Source organism: Equus przewalskii, chromosome 9 (genome assembly GCF_037783145.1).
Source record: "Equus przewalskii isolate Varuska chromosome 9, EquPr2, whole genome shotgun sequence".
In the NCBI taxonomy this organism is placed as follows: domain Eukaryota; kingdom Metazoa; phylum Chordata; class Mammalia; order Perissodactyla; family Equidae; genus Equus; species Equus przewalskii.
Window position 1 is genome coordinate 69,862,983 of NC_091839.1, and position 22,610 is coordinate 69,885,592.

At 38.8% G+C, this 22,610-nt stretch overlaps 1 protein-coding gene across 2 annotated transcripts in view; it reads left to right on the top strand.

Annotated features, from left to right (window-relative positions):
- Positions 1-406: 406 nt before the first annotated feature.
- CLVS2 (clavesin 2) overlaps positions 407-22,610 on the top strand; it is a 67,425-nt gene continuing 45,221 nt past the window's right edge. Inside the window, exons 1-3 of one of the 2 annotated variants that reach the window (XM_070556929.1) lie at positions 407-1,052; positions 1,514-2,443; positions 13,275-13,449. In XM_070556929.1, coding sequence (XP_070413030.1) covers positions 2,055-2,443; positions 13,275-13,449 — 564 coding nt within the window. In that variant the 5' untranslated portion in view covers positions 407-1,052; positions 1,514-2,054. Of the gene's footprint in view, positions 1,105-1,513; positions 2,444-13,274; positions 13,450-22,610 lie in introns of both variants that reach the window. The other variant, XM_070556930.1, reaches the window with a different exon arrangement.

The following is a 22,610-nucleotide window of genomic DNA, read 5'->3' on the forward strand; positions in this document are numbered from 1 at the left end:
AAAAGGAATTTAGCAGCCAGAGTTTATGGATGAAATACTATTCATATAAGTTCCTCTGGAGGCTTAATCATCAACACAATGCCTTGGAACCACTCTAGTCTTCTTTTCTAAATTAAACATTTGTGTCAACAACAAACACAGAAAGTACAAAATGTTTCTGTACTCCTTCCACATCAAAATTACCTCCTACGGGAACTAGAAAATGTGTGTCAATGTGAATTACCATCTACAACAGCTACTCGCCTGGCCGCTCAGGGGTCTTGTACACAAAGGGTGAGCGAGGGGCGTGGGGAGGCTACAAGACGTCGCTGCCCCGCCTGGCCAGGCGATGCTCGTCCGACTAGCCTGCCGGGGAGTGGGGACAAGGAGCAGGCTTAACTTGGGGCTCGGGATATTTGAATGCCGCGGAAATTGTCGTTCTACCCCGACGGGTGAGGGAGCGGAGAGCGGAGTGCGTGCGCGAGCTGAGTGAGTGCTTACGTCGCAGCGAGATCTGTGCTGGGATAATTAGAGAGGAGTTGGGCTGTGCCGAGTCCTCTTTTAGCAGCGGCAGCCGGAGCCGCAGCAGCAGCAGCAGCAGCAGCAGTAGCCCGGAGGGGCGCGCCTGAGTCCCGCCACCCGGGCGCGCTCGGGAGAGGCCCGCGCCCAGTTGCAGCCGCCCCGCAGGACCCCGGCCCCGGCGGCTCCGGGCGCACAAAGGCGGCGGCCGCCCGCGTGGCCTTCTCCATCCCGGCGTTCGAATCCCGCTCCCTCCATTCTCCTCTCCCGAAGGCGAGGATGGCAGGGCCGGGTGAGGACCTGGGACAGCGGTGGCCCTAGCCGTGCACCCCCACCCCTTCTACTGGGAGAGGCAGCGGGCTGCTTGCGGACGATGTGGCCACGGCTGCTCCCCAGTGCGTCTTCGGCCCGGGTCCCCGCTACTGCCTCTCTTCTCTGCTTGCTCCATCCCACCGAGAGGAGTTGATGCTGCTGCCGCCGACGCCGCTGAAACCGCGGCTGATGGATGCCGGGGAGTGCCGCATTGCTTAGCGTCCCCGCCTCCGGGTGTGCTGGTAGGAGCCGGCTGCTCTTTCTTCTCTCTTGCTTTGGGGTTATATAGAAAAGGTAGAGACATTTAAATTTTATTCTCCACTCCTCTTCTCACCGACCCCCCCCCCCCCCCCCCGCTTTGAAACGTACGTTCCCACCTCTTCTCCCCAACCCCCCAGCCCCAGCGGCAAGTCCCATGAGATAAACGGCTAGAGGGAGGCAGAAGTTGGGGGTGGGGGTGGGGGGAGCCCACGCTGGTGCCAAAGCCACCAAAAACCGTTCTGGTGCCTTATGAGATCACGGTGTATCTAGGAGGGGAGGCGGAAGGTGCGCTCTCTGCAGCATCTCCACCTAATTGGATCATAATCATTTTAAATAAAATCCCACAAATGTCTTAAAAATAGCATATTTGAATAAGCAGAAGGAGAAATAAGCTCCTTTCCCCTCTTCTTTTTTTTCTCTCTCTTTTTTTTCTCTGGCGAAGACGCCCTCTCCCCGCCCTGGAGCTCAGCGCTGAAGAGCCACCTTATTATTAATCAGAATTCCCATCGTTATCCTGGCAGGCGCATCCTTCAGTGGGTTCCGCAGAAGCATCACAGAGCTGGGGCTGAGATGTGCGTGGGGGTTGTTTGTGTTACATCTTGGAAGAGAAGAGTACAGTACCAAGATCAGCGCCAACTGTGCTGGGTGCGATTAGGGGTGTTTTGTTAGGGGAGAGAAAGGACAAGAAGAGGAGTGCTGGGTCCGCCAAAGGTCCACATCTCTTTAAAGAAAAGAGAAGAGGGACCCGAAGTGGGGCATTGTTTTTAGCGAGTGGAGAAAGAAGTTTATATAGCCCACAGAAAAGCTGTGGGAAAGCAGGAGCAACAGGGTTTTTGATTGGACACCAAGACAAATAATTTCCTGTAAAGAAGACGAAGCAGGCAGCTGCGAGATCTGGAGGCCAGAGTGTGGTGGTGGCAAGTGCCAGGTTTGCTGTGGGACGGTCAGCAAAAGGAAGGGAAGGCTCAGGAACAAGCAGAACAATGACTCATTTACAAGCTGGTCTCTCTCCTGAGACTCTGGAGAAAGCTCGCCTGGAGCTCAACGAGAACCCGGACACACTGCACCAGGACATCCAGGAAGTGAGGGATATGGTCATCACCAGGCCGGACATTGGATTTCTGCGCACGGATGATGCCTTCATCTTACGCTTCTTGCGGGCCAGGAAGTTTCATCACTTTGAGGCCTTCCGCCTTCTGGCCCAATACTTTGAGTACCGGCAGCAGAACCTGGATATGTTCAAAAGCTTCAAGGCCACTGACCCTGGCATCAAGCAGGCACTGAAGGATGGCTTCCCAGGGGGCCTGGCCAACCTGGACCACTATGGCAGGAAGATTCTAGTCCTCTTCGCTGCCAACTGGGATCAGAGCAGGTAAATCCTCAATCCAAACTTGCACAAGGGATATTTTTACTCTCCCATTTTCCAAAATTTACCCTGAATAGTCTCATAGTTTTACAGCTTTGATGTTTTTCATTTGGCTGGGAAAAAAGAGAAATTGGAACTAAAAAATGAGCTTTTGGTGGGTGCCCCTGGGAGTGGGAGGAGGGCTTTTATTTTTATCTTTCACACTCTTTCTTCACTAGTACCCAGTTTCTACTGCAGCTGTAAGTGCTTCCTGAACCATATTCTTGTGCTGCAATCATTCAAATTCTAAATAAAGCTGCTAAATTTTTTACCTTTTGAATAAGTCTACTGTTCTGTTGAGAAATGAGTATAAGAATGGAGACAACGTCTCCTCCTTCCTCCTTAAGAAATTCTTAAACTAGATTCATCATCATCATCATCATCATCATCAACATCATCATCACCTCCACCACCATCATCATCATCTCTCTCCTTAGTACTGAGGTTTTATTTTTAAGAATGCCTGGCATTCAACCAAGATCAAATAGTTTTATAGCTTGGGAACTTTTCTGCTTAGTGATGTGTAGACGAAGGAATAATATCATGAGTGTCACTTCAACGAAAAGGAAGAGTTGTAGCCTCTGTCACTGAGCATGCCTACTGACACTGAAAATAAAGGCTGACTGGTGTGCTTGCTCTACACCTGTCACTGATCTAAAGAATATGTTTCCTGTCTGATGTGATTTTTCATCTTTTGGAAGGAAGTGGAAAATGCTCAGATATGCGAGTTGGTAGGCTTTATGAGGTCTCTTGCTTTTTAATGGGAGAGAAATAATATCCTTATTTCACCTACGTTATAATGGAAGAAGGCAGAGAGTGACCCTTCTGCTGCTTCAATCAGAGTTATTTTCTCAGGCTGAAAGAAATAAGAAATCATAAAAGGCTTTTGTGTAGGGTAGTTTCAATTAAGTTCAACGTTAAATATATTTCATGGAGCTTAAAAATGTTACCAGAACTCTGAATCATAAGAAGCTGGTTGTTAAAATATTGGTGTATTTTTAGTTCTGTGAATGGTGACTTTGGATGCATCTGGTTAGTTTAAAGCAGCTCTGGAGCAATTGTAACAGACTTTTACTTTCTTACAGCGAGAAATCTTATAGGTCTTATAGCTCTCTAGATAGGCTTCTCAGAGTCTTAGGATCTTAGGATGTAAATTAATGTTTTCACCAGGTTTTTACTCTTTCATTGGTCACATTTTCTCTGTAATTCTAGGTTGAGAACTACTCTGATTAATTTTTAGGCAAATATAAAGACAAACTACTACCTGAAGAATCATAAAGCTAAGAAACTCATAGAGAGAGGCAGCCATTGAGGGGATGGAGTTCTGTTACTTACCTAGGTTAGTTACAGAAATCTTACTCCACTTTTTATCTGGTATCAAAGTTTAAAGGACCATGAAATGCCATCATTTGACCACAGTTTCTCTTTAAAAAGTTTTTATTTTTTTATCTGCCACATGTACATTGTAAGGTCATGCAAACCAATTGTTGTATGTAACAAAATTCAAAAATTTATTCATGAAAGAACCTAATATTCCATATGTCAGTTAGATTGGAACTTTATTGAGCTACAGTGAAATGGGAGCTGTGGAAATTTTATATTTAAACGTGTCTCGAAGTCTGTTAAAGACATGACTAGGGGGACGGATTGCATTCAGAGAGACATGCATAAATGTCAGACCTATTTTCGTTTATTTCGGTAAGTGAACTAATATTCACACTGATTCATAAACTTAATTAAGATGAAAGTCACTTATAGTTCTCATGTATATGGGAAGTTGATTATTTCAGATTTACTAAGGAAACTATGTTTTAGTTGCCTATCTCATGCTTTTGTATAAAGGATAACTTACTAGTAATCAAAGTCTATCCCCCTCGAAATCTACAATGGGAGGAGATTTATTAATTGCTATACATAAATTTTTATTAAATCTACACAAAATCTTAAATATTAAAATTTTGTGTGTATGAAATTAAAAATGAGAAGCTATGTCCTGTAAAAATACCCTATCAGGACCTATAGACTAACAATTGTGAATTTTATTTCTATGGTTGGAAATGAACAGGTATAATCAAGAAGTTAGAGTGTATCAAGGTCAAAAGGTGTGCAGTTATTTAGAGCTTGTTTAAAATTCAGTTAAGTTTCCTCCTCCTCTATTCTTTAAAAAAAAATGTCATTCTTTCCTCCTCCCTACTTTCCCCCCATCCCAGATCTACATAGACCCAATAACAAGGACTAGTGGATAAACAGGTCTATCCTCTTGGCATCCTCTGTAAATCTTAATCTTTGGGATACGGGCCTAAGAACTGCCCCGAAACCTGCAAGTCAGCTGCCTTTCTCACAGCACCAGGGTGTCACCAGCCCTTCTCCTACCTTTGGCCTGAATCCCCTTTCTTCCTCCACTCTCCAGAATCAAGTCTTATCTGACCTGACTACTACAAAAGTCTCAGCTATCTTCCCTAGGTGTTAAACTTACCATTGCTCTGTTAGGTGGATATGACACTTGCCAAATTCTCTTGCTCCTCATCCCTCCTCTGTTTTGTGAATCAGATGTCTCCCCTTCCTGCGCTGATCGTCCAGTATAAACAACCTGGGTCTCTGGAGAAGACCGCACATCTGAACAGAATTCTCACCACTTTCCTTGAGTTGGTCAGTGAATTACCTGGTTTTCAACAACTTTTCAAAAAGTAGCATTGTTTCAAAGAAATAAAATAACATTGTTTTAGAGAAACAATAGGTGGGAATGTCCAGGATTACTCAGGGAAATTCCAGAAATGTGGTCGAAGAAAACAAGTTGTTTCCAACTTCCCAAAGGGAAAAGCAAGATTTTTTTAGTGAATTTTAAAAACTTTTGCAAAAACCTCTGAAATAATTGATCTGTATAACAAAATAAGACCAAGCCTTACATTATATTTATAATAGCACCTGAGCTTGAGTTAATCCTCAATAAATATTTGAGTTTAATTGAGCTATGCATTTTTTTTAAAGAAATGAATTCTAATTAGGAAGTTATCTGATACTTTCTCCTATATTAAATTTGTAGGACAGTTTCTGTGCTCCTCAGGAGACTGGAAACAGTAAATGTGTGTGAGACGGTGACTATAAATAAAATAGTGTCTCTTTCTACTGCAGAGTAGTGCAGGTCAGTTTCAGGTTATTGCAAAGAAATGGACCATTTCCAAAGCCTTTACAAAAGACGTGGAATCTTCAAGAAGATAAAGCTCAAATAATAATATTTACAGTGTACTCACCTTCTAATAAATCTAAAAACCAACAATCGAAATACTGAAATGTTAAAGTGACTCTCAGTGTGGTCTGCAGTTTTTTTAAAAAAGAATAGAACAGGCTCAGATGATTTATTACATTTGTTGAACAGGCTGTACCTTGGAAAAGCTTCAAACAATTTTATCTCCTTGTCTAGCATAATTTGTGAAAATAAAAGTAAATTCCACAAAATTAGAAACGAGTGGATTGTTGTGCTACATCCATGGGATGCGGTAGCCTTCTGTGCATTGCATGCAGTGTTTCTTTCTTGAGTGACAGTGCCCTGCTTAGGACTTGGCAGGTACCTCCAAATTGTCCACCTGATTTCAGCACCAGAGTGTGAGGATAACGCACCATGAAGCTAGAAGAAATAACATTACCTTAAGAAAAGGAAGTTTGGAATGAAAGTAGATATGGTCTAGACCCTAGGACATGAGAGCAGATATCTGAGAAGTTGAAATCCACTGGCACCTTATCATTGGGAGTATTCATGAGTTAAATTTGTGTCACCTGAAACAGAATAATGACATGTAGTCTGATAGCTGGCCTGTAATTTGTCAGTCAGCCTGCAAATTTTACCTTATTAAACTTATAAAGGAGTTCTCCATACTTTAGTACAGGAAGCAACCATTTCTCTGGAATCTCAGTAATAACCATTATAAAACAGTTAAATACAGCTGAACTGAAATGATTCTTGATATAGTGGCAATTCAGAAAGTACAGACCATCTTGCACTATGTTTGGCTTGTCCTAATGGACATTGATTATCACTTACAGTACTGAAGCTCTAGAAGGGTTCTGTAGAACACTGACTGGTCAGACATTGCTATGGTCCTCTAACTTATCCTGGAATTTGCCTAAAAGACATTGTTTTCAGTTTGTTCCTATTACGTGGATTTTTCATTAAAAAATAAAATATTAAAGAAATGATCACCTATTTGCAGCTTCAGATTGAATTATGATTATGCTCCCATTTATTAAAATAATGTGGGCATTCTCCAGATTAAAATAAGGTTATGATGATTATAGATTAAAATTTTAAAAATAGCCATAGACTATACAGGTTTGCTTTAATCCGAGGCACAATGCTTTACTCTTCTCTAGAAGTAAACTAAAATAAGGTAAGACAAAACAAAGTAAAAATGACTAGGAACAGATTAATACAGTCAAGGACAATTAACTAGATAATTAGAGAGAAAAACTCATACTCAGTAATCTTGAAAAAAAAGTTGGCTTAATATTTTTGGCCTGATTTTTCAAGGTTTCTTGTCTCAGTTTATTAAAGTAATAAAATCTTCCTCAGCTTTTTGCTTCACAGTGTTAGATATCTGGGCAGGGTCAGGAATCCTTACCTGCAAAATCCTGGAGGTGTTATTGTGCTGTGTTATGGGTGGATCTTGAGATGAAGTCAAAACTAGCAAAGGCAGGCGTGGATTCCATGGGGTTTCTGTCCCAGCAGGGCTTCAGTGTCGCCTCTTCATAGGGAGACCCTTAACAAATATTCTGGAAACTGCAGCTTATTCCAAACTATGCCCTTGGTTCATACCATGGAAAATGGGGGATAGAAAAACTTTCCTGAGAAATCTTAGTGGCATATTGGGACAAATCTCTGAAAAAGTAGGACAGTCCCTAAAAACTGGGGCAATTATGCAGTAATTAGTGACATAATCCTGAAATAATAGCAAAGACCAAGAGTGCCAGCCTTCAGGAGGATGTTGATTGAGGCTGGCCTGAACCAGGCTATGTTCACATTTCAAATACGCAACTTTAAACAAAGTTGAAGAGAAGCAAAGGATTTGAGGTCACTACAGGGCACCGAAAGGATGCCTCGAAAGTAGTGTTAAAAGACATTTTAAAACATGACCCAACAGTTAGCAAGTTAATAAATTATCCTTAGTAAATTAGTACGTTTCCTCCATCCTGGCAAAAGATTGAGCTCTTTTGCATCACTGAGGGCAGGTACATATATTTCATTAACATAATAAGCGGCACTATTGACATGAGGGAGAGGATGTCCCTGTATGTTGGGTCTTTATAACATCAAGTAACAAACTGAGCAAATGGTACTTGATTCAAATCACTTTTTTTAAAGTACACTTTAGTTGAGTATTGGCTATGTAAATAGAAATTTAGTAGATGCTAGGGCAAATAAAGACACATAATACATTCTTTGTACCATCAAGGGACATACAACCTCTCTGGGAAGCAAAAACATGAAAAGCTTTTAAATAACTACCAGGGACGTTGTAAGTTCTGAATGACGGTACTGTTTGCCAGTGCTGGAAGTTCAAGGCAGAAGTGCAGCTGCTGGCTATCCCGTGCTGTACAGAGAGAGCATCCCTACTTCATTAATGGAATTCAACCTTTTATTGTTCCATTTTAAATAATTAATTAATTACCTCGTTCATTCAGAACACTTTGATAGCATGTGTTATGTGCCAGGCACTCTTAAGAACTTCACAAACATTGACTTATTAAATCTTTATCGTGATGATACAGGGCAGGTCCTGTTAATATCCACATTTTTCTGATGATGAAATGGAAGCACAGTGCGGTTAAGTATTTCACCAATGACCATACAACTAGTAAGTGAGTTGGTCAAACTTTTTTTGTGTGTATAGACAGTTACCAACATAAGTCTAGGGAAAAACAATTAAATACAATTCTATTGAAAAATCAAGCTCTGATAATGAAAAAAATTCCATCTATAGTTTAGAAAATCTTGATTAAACATCAGAGTACAGACAGTTAAAAACGGAAAGTTAAGTTGCTAGAATAAATCTTCTGAAGGCAAAGACTGTAGTAGGCCAACACTTGGCTTTGAGTATTCTGCCCTGAAAAGAAGAGTTGCCTTTCTGATACATTTATATTTTTCCAGCACAGTTCTGTTTTGTTTTATTTTATTTTGGTGGTAGTAGGTGCACTTTTTTCTTTTTTCAAAGAAAGACATTTTTCCTCTAGGTGTTTCATTTCTGATGATTCTCTTGTCCTCACTCACCTATATTCCCACAGCCTTGCTCAGACAGCTCATCTTCTTTGCTCAGGGATACAAGCCAGACAGATGGATGTTCCGGAGTTCATATTTTCTCTAGGATTTGTAGACTTTACCTCTTCCCGTCTTGACTCTTATGAATGTCTTGTTGCTTTTCCTTCACTAAAGCCCCTGCTGGGGCCAGGCTGGACTGTGCCCTGGTACCTGGCGTGGCGCCATGTTGGTATTGATTTCCTGATCTATCTTGTGACACACATTATGCCACTGAGACATGAAAAAACAGAACAGCTATTCATCAAACTCTGTTCTAAGTATAAGGCACCATAGGGAATGGAGAGAAAGACTCGACTTCTCATCTAGGCTCCCTGCTTTACTCCACTGGTGATTCTGGGCAAACTGTTTAAATTCTCTGAGACCCTGAGTCTTCATCTCTAAAATTCTCAGACCTCATCTTTGTCCTCATCTCCAAAGTAATAGGAACAAAGTCAGCACAGAGACTATGGGCTTGTTTTGGGATTAAGATAATGCATTTGAAATTGCTTTGGAGATCTTAACTGATTACATAGATAGAGGTTTTATTATTAGGACCACTCAGTAATATAAAACACCTAGATGTGCTCATCAGCTTTATCGTTAACGATACCCTGAAGCTTTAGTAAAGGTAATTCTTTTCCTTCATCACTCCCCCTAGCACCTTTCTGACAGGAAGTGCTTCAGACGTTAGAAAACTTGACAATGAAAACTGAGGGGCGGGGACAGCCTTAATGAAGAATTTAATAATGGCTGATTGATTTAGTGACAAAGGGAGATTTCCTGCTGTTGTGCTGCTCAATGTGATGCCAAGATGCCAGTTCTTCCCTGTCAGGCTGAAAGAAAGGGTTAGAAGGTAGGAAGAAAATGATCTGTTTGTGATTTCAGTTCCTCTGCACTGATTGTAAATTGTGGTAGAGGATGAGATGCTGTGAACCCCAGGAGAGAAGCACAGGCCGGGTAACCCCGAAAATCCTTACCTAGCCAGAAGAAGCTTCCCTGCTCTTGATTGCACGGGTAGTAAATAGGACATATGGGTATCAAAGTCTTCTCCATGTGGTTTTTACAAGTTATGGCAGCTCTGATTTCTTTCAAGAGCAATGGTCTACGTAACCTGGTGTCCCACTTGTGAAATTCCTCACTAGTGTTATTGTTCCTTCTTACTCCATGCTATGCATCATCTTCTCCGAGCTGATTACAGATTCGGGCTTTACTTGATGCTATTTTGGGAAGCACGAGCTGGAGTCAAGAGCTGCATTAATGTGCTAGTTTGTTATTTATGGCTTTCTTCCAACATACAAGGGAAGAATAGCAATGGTGGAGCTCCTACAATTGCGGTGTAAACCCCAAACACGGATTTGTGTAATACTTATTGTAGTGAACTCTAATTTGTAGATTATAACAGTTAGAAATAATTTCAAAGAGGAGTGAAGGTAGGATTCCTTAAGATATAAAGTTCATGAAAAGTTCCTTTTCTTTGAAAGATATTTTACAGACTTTGGCAAAGTCTCACGTAATAGTGTTCGGCTTAGGAATAGCCCGCTGAGCTGCTAATGGTGGTAATGTGACATGTTTGACAACAGAGGACTTGAGTGTTGAGAATGGTTTTGACCTGCCCTTTGAATGTGGTTAGCTAGGATGTTTTTATGTTTCTTTTCTTAAACTTATACATTAATGTGATTTATATAAAGATCATTTAGTTCTCTTCTTAGAACAAGATATTAAATAAAAAACTTGGTTAGATTTACTCTTGAAAACTTTGCAAACCTTTTTTGGTTCATTGATGATCCTGGGATTGGCCTTATTTTATTCTTTTATTCTTATTTTATTCTTGGAAAAATATATATATATATATATATAAATTTTTCTCTTGATTTGGACACAGTTTTTGAAAACCATACTTAAAGTGTGTTAATTAAAACAAAATTGCCTCTTATTTTCAGCTTTTACTGGTGCCATGGTTTATTCTTACTGTGTACAATACATCATCCTTCCAAAGCCGATTTCAGATTCAAGTTTTACTTAATGCTATTTTAGTATTAATGCTATTTGGTATTCTTAAAGGTACCACAAGAATGAGTATAATGAGAGGAATGTTCTAAGTTGGCCTTTTCTAATTTTTAATTTTCTTTCCCATGATATTATTATGAATTTCAGAAATTAAAATGAATATTTTTTGAGGGGGAGTCTAAATTTTAACCAGAGATACAGCCTTGCTGCTCCAACTTTCCAGTCTTTGTAGGTTTATAGGCTTTTGGTCATAACACTGTATTAGCGCATTATGTTTAAAAAGAAGGTAGGCCAACGCCGAAGTGACAGATAAAGGTATTCAGTCATACACGTATCACAGATCTAAAGACAAATAAGAAATAGAGCTCTACAAAAAGTTTTGTTATCTTCTTAAAAGATCTTATTATGTATTCAGGAAGTATTTTGGGATGCCACATTCTTAGGTCTATAAATAGCCTGTATACCTTCCAGAAATTTAAAAAATAATCTCTTGACCCTTGCCTTTTCCAGTAGTAATGAACTATCTAATGCCTATCATTAACCTTTTAAGTAAAACGTACAAACAATATTCTTCAGTTCTGATTATACCTTACCTAGTACATTATGTCTATGGTTACCATTACAACAAAACATATGCTATGTGTGTATTCTAACCACCATTTACTGAACACCTGCTGTATACCTGGCATTATTCAAATATTTTCACTTAGATACTGTCTTTGAATTGAATTCTCTTCCTGCCCCCGACCCCTGCCCCAACCTCCACCACTGCCAGTGAGATAATCATAGGTATTTCTATTTTTTCATACAAGAGAGCTGATCCTTGGAATTATAAATCAACGACATGTCCACAGTTGCACAGCTAATGAGGGAGGGCAGAGATTCCATCATGGAGTCTTCTGACACCATGCCCCAGGCTTGATTAATGCTGGGATCCTAAAGAGATTCTCTTCAAACTACTGATCTTGCAGATGAGAAAATGGGGCCCAGAGAAAGTGAGAAATTGGCTTAAGTTTCGCTGTTAATTATTCCTTCCTTTCTGAACTACTATGTTTTCTCTATTCGCCTCCAAATGTTTTTAAAATTAAAAATAGAACTACTCCCTCATATGTACTCACTGTCTCCTACTGTCTTCCTGGTGAGCCCGTCACTTCCTCTCAATGCCAGTGCTTTCTACTCTTTATCCACCACCCTCCCCATCCCACCTCTTCCCTGAGGTCAGGAATTTTTTGTCTAGCTTTTTCTGGACCTCTCCACCTGAATATCTGAGGAGAAAAAAACTTGAAATGCAGGCTGCCCCAAAATTGAAATTGTTAACATCTTCCATAAATTTGCCGAGTCTTCTTAGAATGCTGGCATTCCCTTCTTAGAATAATTATCTCATTTTCCTTCAGTTCTGACTGCGTTATTTCCTTCACTTCTTTGAACATAGGATCTGTATGCTTTTGATTTCGGCATTTTTGAGCTTGACCTCTGTCTGAATTTAGGATCGACTTTTTCAAATGTTTACTTTGTATCTCTTTCTGGGTGTACTACAAACTCTACATTTCCAGCCGTCCCCAACTGTATCCTCCTTTTGCATTACCGATTTTGATTACAGATTTTACCATTTACTCAGGCTCTGAAGCTAGAATCTGTGTGTCGTTCTTTACTCTTTCTTCAATCTTAGTCCCAACATCTAGATAAATATCAAATTTTAACAAGTTTAGCTCTGAAATCCTTCACAAATTTGTCTTCTCATCTTCATTCTTACTTCCACTGCTTTCGCTTGGGCAGTGTTTTAACCTACAGTTAGTGTCTTTGCACTCTAGTCTAGTCCATTTTACAGGAATGTAAGGAGCATTTATTGGGTTTCTACAACATGCCAGGCACTGTGCTAAGGAACAAGTAGAAAAAGATGAAGTCTCAACCCCTAAATTTGGATGGCCTGCGTTGTAATAGGTAAATTTTCCCTTTTGTTTTCATTCGTCTCCCTTTCTTTCTGTATGTCTCACATTTTCTTCTTTCTTTTATTTTTATGATACAAACCCAATATAAGTATTTAAAGTCTGTTGACATTCCTAACCAGAGCTGTTCACATATAGTGTTTTTGTTTATCGATGTCACTCCTTCAAAACTCGTTCTCAAATATGAAGATATGAAATGTCAGCATTACTGAAAGCATTCTTGAGGTATTTAAAACTACCACGCCTAGTTTTTAGGGTAATTGATGTGAGGCTTGAGAAAAATCATAGGAAGACCTAGAGGTAAAGGAAATGGTTGTAAAATATGAAACAAACTGTGTACTCTGTAGTTCGTTTTGGTAAAGTACACGCATGTTAAATTCTAATATGTCTTCTGAGTACATATAAAGTAAACCTCTTTTTTAAAAAAATTTTTAAACAAAATCATCTCCTTAAGACTCCTGAGGTTTTGTAAAGGGAATTTTAGTGCTGAAAACTATCTATAGTTTCTACAAAAGTGGTTGTCAGATTTAATGCAGTACTTTTCTGTTGCTGGTAGGTACACACTGGTGGATATTTTGCGTGCCATCTTACTTTCTTTAGAAGCCATGATTGAAGATCCCGAGCTTCAAGTGAATGGATTTGTTTTGATCATAGACTGGAGTAACTTCACCTTCAAGCAAGCTTCTAAACTTACCCCAAGCATGCTACGATTGGCTATTGAAGGCCTCCAGGTAAAGGTTTACAAATTACCCAGTTTCTTGGTCTCCCATGTTTGACTTCTCTTATCTAATGTGTTAGAAAAGCAAATATCTGCTTAAAGGATGATAAAAACAAAAGTTTTTAACAATTTTCAAGCACATCCACTAAAACACTAAATGAACAAAGATTATAGAAGAAAAACTGAGGATGTCGGCCTTTTAATAGTCGGGAGTTTGTGATCCTTGACACAAGCCCTCACTATGTCTAAAGATAAATATGGGTTATGACCTGAGATTTTTATCTTGATAATCAGAACAAGCAACACCTTTTGGATTTTACTTACTAGCTATTTAGTCTAGCTTTTGTTTCTCTTTCCTTTCCTGTGGATATTAATTAATTAAATATTTGCTTCATTATTCCATTTAACTTGGTGAATTTGGGATATGATGGGCAACAAAACTCTTATGTTGCCTAAAAAACTATTGGAAAGTCAATCAATATTTTTTTCCATCTCTAAGGTACAGAATGACTGTTTTGAATTACTTCTCTAGACTTAATTGGGGTTTTTGGTGTTCTTTTTCTTTCTTTTTTTTGTTTTGTGGTGGAAGGGCTGTCACATGGAATCTGTATAGGAATGGTGTATCTTCCTGTGAATGACATTTAACTGGTTGGGAAAACCTGCTATTTAGGGGCATGTCATAAACCTACCAATGACGATTTTTTTTTTAACTTTTAGGATGTCCTTCTTCTGCTCTCTCTCTACTTTGCTTCATACTACTTTGTATACAGTATTTATGTAATAAATTTAACCTTTTTAAAAAGGTTTACAAATTAACACTGGAATGATGTTATTCAGTGCTTATTCTCTGTATGTTCAACATGCATTTTAGAACTTTGCAAGTCAGTGGTTAATTTCTATAATTTTTACCACTGAAAATATCACTTTAAAAAAAAATAATGAATTCTATCTATGTCATTCATTAGGCCAGGATGTTAGACTTTTTTAAAAAAAGTTGAATAGCCACATTAGTCGGATCTCTGCTCCATGGTAATTTTTGACGGTGTCTAGCGGCATCTAAATTGATGGATGATGACCCCCTAAAAATGGGCCACTTCTCCAGGCAGCAGGACATCTTAGCCAAATTGAACTCACAGTTTGGATTTTGCCTCTGGAGTGAATAAGACACACTGATCCTTTTTCTCTGCACAGGTTTTTCCTCATGCAGCCTTCCTGACTTGCTCTTGGTGAGTCAGCCTTGCTCCTGTTTTATCTTGAACAACACCTTTTTTTTAACTCCATAGAGACGGTTAATAAGGTTTGGGAGAGTGCACAAGATAACACATATTTGGAAATATGTATATCATGGAGAATTGGTCCTAATTCTGCCCTATTGCCAGCAGTGTATAAAGTGTTCTTCGCTTTGTAAAGAAAATGTGTTACCACCAACGATGTTACTTAACACAGAAAGGCAACCTAGCCTCTTTCATGTGGGATCCCTATTTAACTGCCTTTTCTCTTTGCAGTAGGGGTAGGCTAGGACTTTAGTTGCAGGAAGGCCTGAAGAACTCATATTATTCCTAAGAAACTTAAAAACCCACCTCAGCAATAGACTCAGTACCTTGATATTTGCCAACTTACAAATTTTATGGAGACTTCGAGTAGTAATGTGATAAGTCATTGCAGGAAAAAAAGACAACTTGGATATATCTGAGAGCTTTTCCATTAGCCATGGCCAGTCTCAGAACGTCTTTAAGTGCTAAGTGTCAGCACAACAGGAGCTACAGTCAGATTAAACCTCTGCGCTCCTGTTAGAGAGGGAAGTGATCCCCGCCCTGCAGGGTCCTGTGCTGACTACATGTGGGGGACTGTCTTATCTGTAGTTCCCATAAATGCATCAGTCCCCTTTCCTTTCTCCTGGGATCCAGACTGAGTAAGTAGTGTTAATTCCTTCTCGTGCCAGTTGGGAAGCTACTTAAAAGAAGGTGACCTCTTCCTGAGAATAAATTGACATGTTCCTAAGCTTTAAACTCAATGTTTTTCTCCACTTCAAATTTATTTTTTAAATGTTCTTTATCTAGCATATCTATGTCTGTGTCCATGTCTATATCTACATCTAAAAACAATGGTAATTCTGAGTAGGAATATAAGGTATACTGAAAATGCTCCACCGTGAAATGCATGATTTCATATTTGGTCTTATATTGAAGTAACATTTTCTGACTTTTCTAATCAAGTCTCTCTTTTACTTTGCACTTACCATTTGAGAAATATTATTGTACATTGACTTCTGTTTCATGCAGAGCATGAATAAACGTTTTTTGAGGTTAACATAAGACCATAAAATGTTTGAAGTAAAGGTATATACACAATTTTAGGTCACTAAGCACAACTTCCACCATCACCAAGACCACCAACACCACTGAAATAATAAACCTGCTCCAATTAACCCAGTCAAGGAAATTAAGAGGTGAGAATATTTTTAATAACTCAGTGATAATTTATATCATGCCATAATTATACTATAATATGCTACTTTTATTTAGGCATCATAAAAAATTTTCTAGGTAGTTGAACCAAAAATAAGAAAGGCTACCAATGGGTCTAGTCCCAGAGAGGAAATTTACTTTAATGATGTGTATTGTTAGTGGGATGCATATGTGTTTTGAAGAGGCCCCATCTCTCTTCCTCTTGAGGTGACTGTATAACCTGTCTCTCTGTACATACCAAACCCCTTTTTCTTCAAACAAAAGAGTATTTTGAGTGACCTGGCTAGAAATAGCACCTGACACCTTGGATAAAGACACATAGATCATTGCTATCAGATGCACCCATGATCACAGTACAAGTTCAAGAGAGAGACAATGCCGCAAGAGTGGAAATAGAATGGGCTTTAGCAGCAGACAGACCTGGGTTTGGATGACAACCCTGCTACACATCAAATACTTGGGCAAATTATTTAACTTGTTTGAATCTCAGTCTATTCATTTATACTAATTTTAAAGGATTATGTTAGAAATGATACATCTTGCACCTAGCAGATGATATTAATGATCAAAGTAATTGATATGAATAAGCTCATTATTCAGGTGCCATTTTTTTTGCACATGTGCTGGTTTTCTTACAATTCAGTGACTACCTAGACTACGGAGATTTAAAGCTGATTGACTTTGGGGAGCTGAATAATATTATATTTTGTTTTTAGTGCTCAGATTGTAGATACACAGGTTGCATTTTTTTAAAATCACTTCACTGAGTAGTTAAATAGCATCTAAATATATTCATGTTAGATGCCAAATAAAATATTTTTTCATATTGGAAGCCAAACAGAAAATGAGATTGTTTCACCTGGGGAAAATTACTCCTTGTTTCTTTTGGGAGAAGGTCCAGGCACAATCGGAAAGGTGGTAATTGTGAAGATATTTTTGACCTTGAGAGATGAGCAGGAGGTTGCTAAATGACAAGGACAGGAAGAGCATTTTGGACAGAGAAGCTTTGGGGAGGTGCTTTGAATAAACATACGGCTATAAGGTGTTGAAAGTAAGTGATAAATCTGCTTTGATATGGCTACAGTGAGAAATGAAGTGAGGTGAATGACCAGAGATGAGCCAGGAAAGGCAGGCTGAGACCTGGGTCTATGAGATGGAGGATGGCATGCTATGTGGTTTGGCCTGTTTTTTGCAGACATGGATAAGTTTGGGAGAGGAAGGTGACCTGGTCTCCCCTCTGCCTTGAAACTATCGCTAGGGTAGAAGAATGGTCTAGGATCAAAGAAAGGTGTGGTTCGATCTAGAGAACCTCCACACTACCCCAGAGGTAATTCTGTTGATCTCATTTTGTAAGACAGGAAATGAAACTTCAGGGAGCTTAAGACACTTACTCAGATTTTCTCAACTGACATCAAGGCTTGAGTCTAGGTTGTCTGACTCCAAAGACCAATGTCTTTCCTGCATCTTGTTTCTATTGTCTCCAGGCTGTGACTAAGAAAAAGCAGGTAGACTCAAGTTAGAGTAACTTGCTCTCCCACACCAAAATCCTCACATTTTAATGCAGGTGAAATGTGTTTATTGGAATAGACAGTACAATGCTAACTAAAGAAGTCACAAATGGCTAGCCTGTGGCTTTGCACTTTTTTTGACACTGTATGGCAGAACCATTTTCTTCTTCCCAGTGAGTGGCCTCCTTGAATGATTGCCAGCCTCCTAGTTCCCTGTGTTGGAGGCCAGGAGAAAGGCACCTTTATGATAGCCAAGGATAACTTTTATCAGCGCAACCACAAATTGGTAAGCCACTCATGCTATCAGTCCAAGACAATTCTATATACTTTGTAGAACCTTCAAACATTTTTTTTCTTTATTTTCTAGGTAACACTGGTTTATAACATTATATAAATTTAAGGTGTACATCATTATATTTTTATTTCAGTGTAGACTACATCATGTTCATCATCCAGATTTTTTTTTAAATGAAAAGCATCAAATATTTTTACCAACACAGTGTAGTTCCTTGATAGATAATAGGCAACATCAGATATTTTTGTGCAAATAAAGTACTCAGACTTCATTGGAAAGAAAAGAGAAAGAGAAAATTGTCTTGCTGCTTACAGGAAGTTAATTGATTAGGGTAGTCATGGTAACAGGAAACATCTTAGAAAATCAATACAAGATTAAGTGGATGTGACTTGTAGACTCTAAGATAGCTGTCTAGGAAGCCAATTAAAACATGAAATGTTTGGAAATACCTGGACCAGCTTAGACCGTCTGAATTTACAGCGAAGTGATGTGCTTTTAACATATTTTTGGTCACTGTTGCTCTATTTTTATTTCTTCCTCGTAAAATATTGCCATTCTTAAAACTCTTTAGTAATGAAAAGCTCAAACTCTCTTATGAATCCAGAATCTCTTATTTGTGAATTTTTTTTTAAACTCACCCTAACCCTACCTGTTTTTTCATTGTCCTTTGGATGTATTTATCTGCTATTCCCTCTTAGCTCTGTCCTGCCGTGCCTCTGTGCTTTTGCTTTCACAATTTCACAGGAATCCCCAAACTCCATCTGCTGAAAAGTACATAATGTAGTCAAGATGTGGCTTGCTGGCAAGGGGTTTGGCTGTAACAAGGAACTGAATAGCTCTGAATTGCTACATTAAGACTCAGATATAGGGCCATCACAAAGTGCCTAAATCAGTGCCAGATATTGTAAGAGCCCTTAGTAAATGGGACTTGTGAAAGAATATGTAATCAATTCACAGTACTTAATGCTGGCCCTTTCTTTTGACTCAAGGGTCCAGTGTTACAAGCAGCCAGCGATCTGCTTGCTGTGAGGGCTCTGGTCATTCATGTGGAAGGCAGAAAGTGCTGCCACTACAAACGCTGGCTCTGACTGTTTGGAAGCCCAGTCCTACATAGGGAATCTTGCCAAAAACAGAGGTCATGCTAATGACTTGGAACATCACAGTCCAAGGCTGGTGGGTGAGGAGCTCCATTAGTTTTAGTTTAGCATTAGTTTACTCAGTCCTCCAAATCCTACCAATTTCTGGCGGCTTTGAACTTGCACATGAGTGTGTGTGTGTGTGTGTGTGTATAGGATGGTTAAAGGAGAATATTAAAAAGGAACTCAGCGAGGTATTGAGTAAATTAGGGCTTCGTAATAAAACAAAAGGACTCTGCTTTGCAACAGTGTTCTTTGCAATGGTTGTTAACCTACCAATAGTTTTCAGGCTTATAACACTTCAGACAATAGCAGAAACCGCTCTCATCCAAGCTACCTTGTAAACTTAAGGCAGCGTTATGGTACATTGATGGGAGGGGGCTGAAACAATGCCTGTGTTTTTGAAAATGAACAGGCTCATGAGCTGTATTCATTCAGACAGCCTGGAGGTGGGAGTGCTTATTTCCACATTTTGTATGCACAGGCAGAAACCATACTGAGAAACAGTGACAAGGGCAGTATGTAAAAAAAGTGACATTTTGTTCATCACATGCATAGCTGTTGGAGCTAAGCGTGCTTCCTTTTAGTTGTTACTTAACCTAAAACAAAATGAGTGAAAATTCTAAAGTTGCTTTATTTCATGGTGTGAGAATGAGGTGGTTTTGCTGAGAGGTTTATCCTCCTGAAGTAGGACATTGGAAGTCTTTTAAATGCTGACAGTAGGCATGTAAAAGCTATATGTAATATCAGTTTAGCAAGCTAAGGATTATATAACCTTTGATAGTGGGCTTGGTTAATTCTGTGTGATTACATATATACACTCACATACACACATGCACGGCACATATATGTACATATATATCATTATTTTTTCCCACATTAAAATTGCTTTGTATTTCCTTTGATTAGCAGCTAAATCTGTTTAAAAAGTCTAGTTCTAGGAAGCAGGTGTCAACCTTGACAAAAATGAAGAGATGAGTGCTCTAATGTTACTTTACATGTACTTACTGAATTAAAGAATATCAGTAATTACCAATAAAATTTAATACCGCTAGATTTCAACCACTAACAAAGACACTGGTTATCATTTTGCTTCAAATAGCCAAATAATTGAAGCAACGAAAGGGGAAGAAGAAAATAACAATCTTTTGGTCTGAGTCATTGAGATAATGATAAATGAATAGGAAGTAATTATCCATAATGAAGAACTGAATGAACCACATGAGCTATTCCGCATTTCACTTTATTGGCTATGTTTAGACGTGTCCTTGACTAGAGAACAAAAAAGATGAGCAAGTGCAAGTTCTCTCTATTCTTTTTAGTTGCAATGTAAATGCATCTTGATATATCCTTCTCTCCCAGCGGAACTTCACTTTTTCGCTCTTGTCAAATCAAAACTACAAAATGTGAACATCCATTTATCTTTTTAAAAATTAGTTTTGATACAATGGAATACTGTTCAACCTTAAAAAAGAAGGAAATTCTGCCAGTTACTTCAATATGGGTGAAACCTGGAAGACATTAGGCTGAAGGAAGTAAGCCAGGCACAAAAAGACAAATACTGCATGATCTTACTTATATGTGGAACCTAAAAAAGTTGAACTCATGGTGACAGGGAGTAGAATGGTGCTTACCACAGGCTGGGAGGTGAGGCAGATGGGAAGATGCTGTCAAAGGACATAAACTTTCAGTTGTAAGGTGAAGAAGTTCTAGAGACCTAATATATGGCGTGTGACTATAGCTAATGTATTGTATACATGAAATTTGCTAAGAGAGTAGATCTTGTCATGCACACACACTCTCTCTCTCTCACACACACAGGTAGCTATGTGAGGTGATACACATGTTAATAAGCTTGATTGTTGTAGTCATTTTACAATGTACATGTATACCAAAACTTTATACTGTGCACCTTAAATATATAAAATTTTTATCTGTCCACCACATATCAATAAAGCTGGGAAAAAAGTTAGTTTAGAATCCTGGTGCCATCAGGTTTTCCTATAGATGTCGATAAAATTGGCATCCTTACCTTTCCAATGTCTAATCATTTTGCCTTCATAAATGTAACCTCAAGGACATCTAAATCCAAATCTTTTGAAATCTCAAATTAAAGTGGCATTTATTGTTCTTAAAATTTAAAATTCTGGTACCATATTGCCAGAATCTTGGAAGTGAGTGATTCTTCTGTCTCATCTATGGATAGCATTCTTGTTATAGTCTCTTAAAATTGATCTGGGTATTAAAATGCTTTTTATCTTTCATTGTAACTATTTTGAGGATCTGTTTTAGTGGGCTTAGTTTTCTTCACATAAACAGTTAGGGAAGTCACAATAAACTCATAAAAGGAATGCCTCCTTGGATTTATCCTGGGGTATTCTTTGATGCACAACTAATAACAGTGTATTTCTATGGCTTAAAGTCAACTGTATTTTGAAAGGCTCCAGTCACTCGGAATTTTAAGATGTGGGTGAGTGTGAGGTAGTTACATAAGATAATGATAACTGCTTTAAAAAAAATCCAAAATGTGTGCATTGGCTCAACCATCTCACCATGAAATCAAATAGGATGTTTTTGATCAGCAGATGGTGCTTCTCCTAGTAAGTCAGTGACCCACGTTCCTTCCACCTTCTTGCCCTGCCATTTTCTCCTTGTGGTTTCCAAGGTTACTTTGCTCAATTCCTTTCCATTTCTCTGTAAAGCAAAAAAGCATGGAGGATCACATGTGCTATGTTGCTTTGGGTCGGACCTGATAGCAGTGCACGGTGCTTCCTTTTGCATTCTATTGTCCAGAACTCAGTTCAGTGGACACTCATAACGACAAAGAAGGCAAAGAAATGTAGTCTAATTGTGAACCTGGGAAGAAGAGGAATGGTGGACATCTCATACTCTCTTTTACAAAACTTATCCCCTAAAATAACTTTGATTACTCTTCAATCAGCTCTTTATGGAATGTTTCGTTGATGTTTTCTGAAAGTAAAAGGTGATAATTAGTGTTTCAAGGAAGTTTAATTCATACAGTCAGGCACAAAGGAATAAATACATATTTCCTACAATTCACTTTATATACTGACTGCAATCTCTGTACCTGACTGGTTTTGCATAGGTAAGGGGACTGGCAATTTCTATGTACCTGGGTCACTATAGCTCCATCCCTGGAAGAAAGGTAACACAGCTGTGATTCAGTCACTTCAACTCCCACAAATTATTGTGACTCTCCTAAGATGAGCATTTCCAAACCTGCTGAATTTAAAAGGAGAAAAGATAAGTCATTTTTCCGTAGTCTTAAGACTGTGCCCAGGACAGCTATAGTGATGTTGTAGTTGCTTTGCCTTGAAGTTAGAAATCCTCTGAATTTGGGATTTAATTTTCATAAAATGAGAATAAGACAATTTTTGTATGAGATAGCCTAACATGAGAAACTCCAAGAAAAGAATATTAGCTGCTAAAATACCGAAAAGACTTCACTATAAAGTCTGGCTGCGTGGACTTAGAGAATAGAATCACCCAAGCGTTAAAAAGTAGAGTCTACAAGTATCACCATATTGTTAATATTTATCAAGTGCTTAAAATCAGTTGGAGTTTTACTTACCGTTTAGTCATAGGTTGAAAACATGCAAAAGTCAATATAATTTTAGTCAGTACAGAAATTAATAAATAAAAGTAAAAGTTATATCGTCAGTACCTGCTTTTCAGTCATATTGTGGACTATAAGGAATTCACTTTCCTCTTGAAGATATTCTAGGAACGCTTTACTTCATGTTATC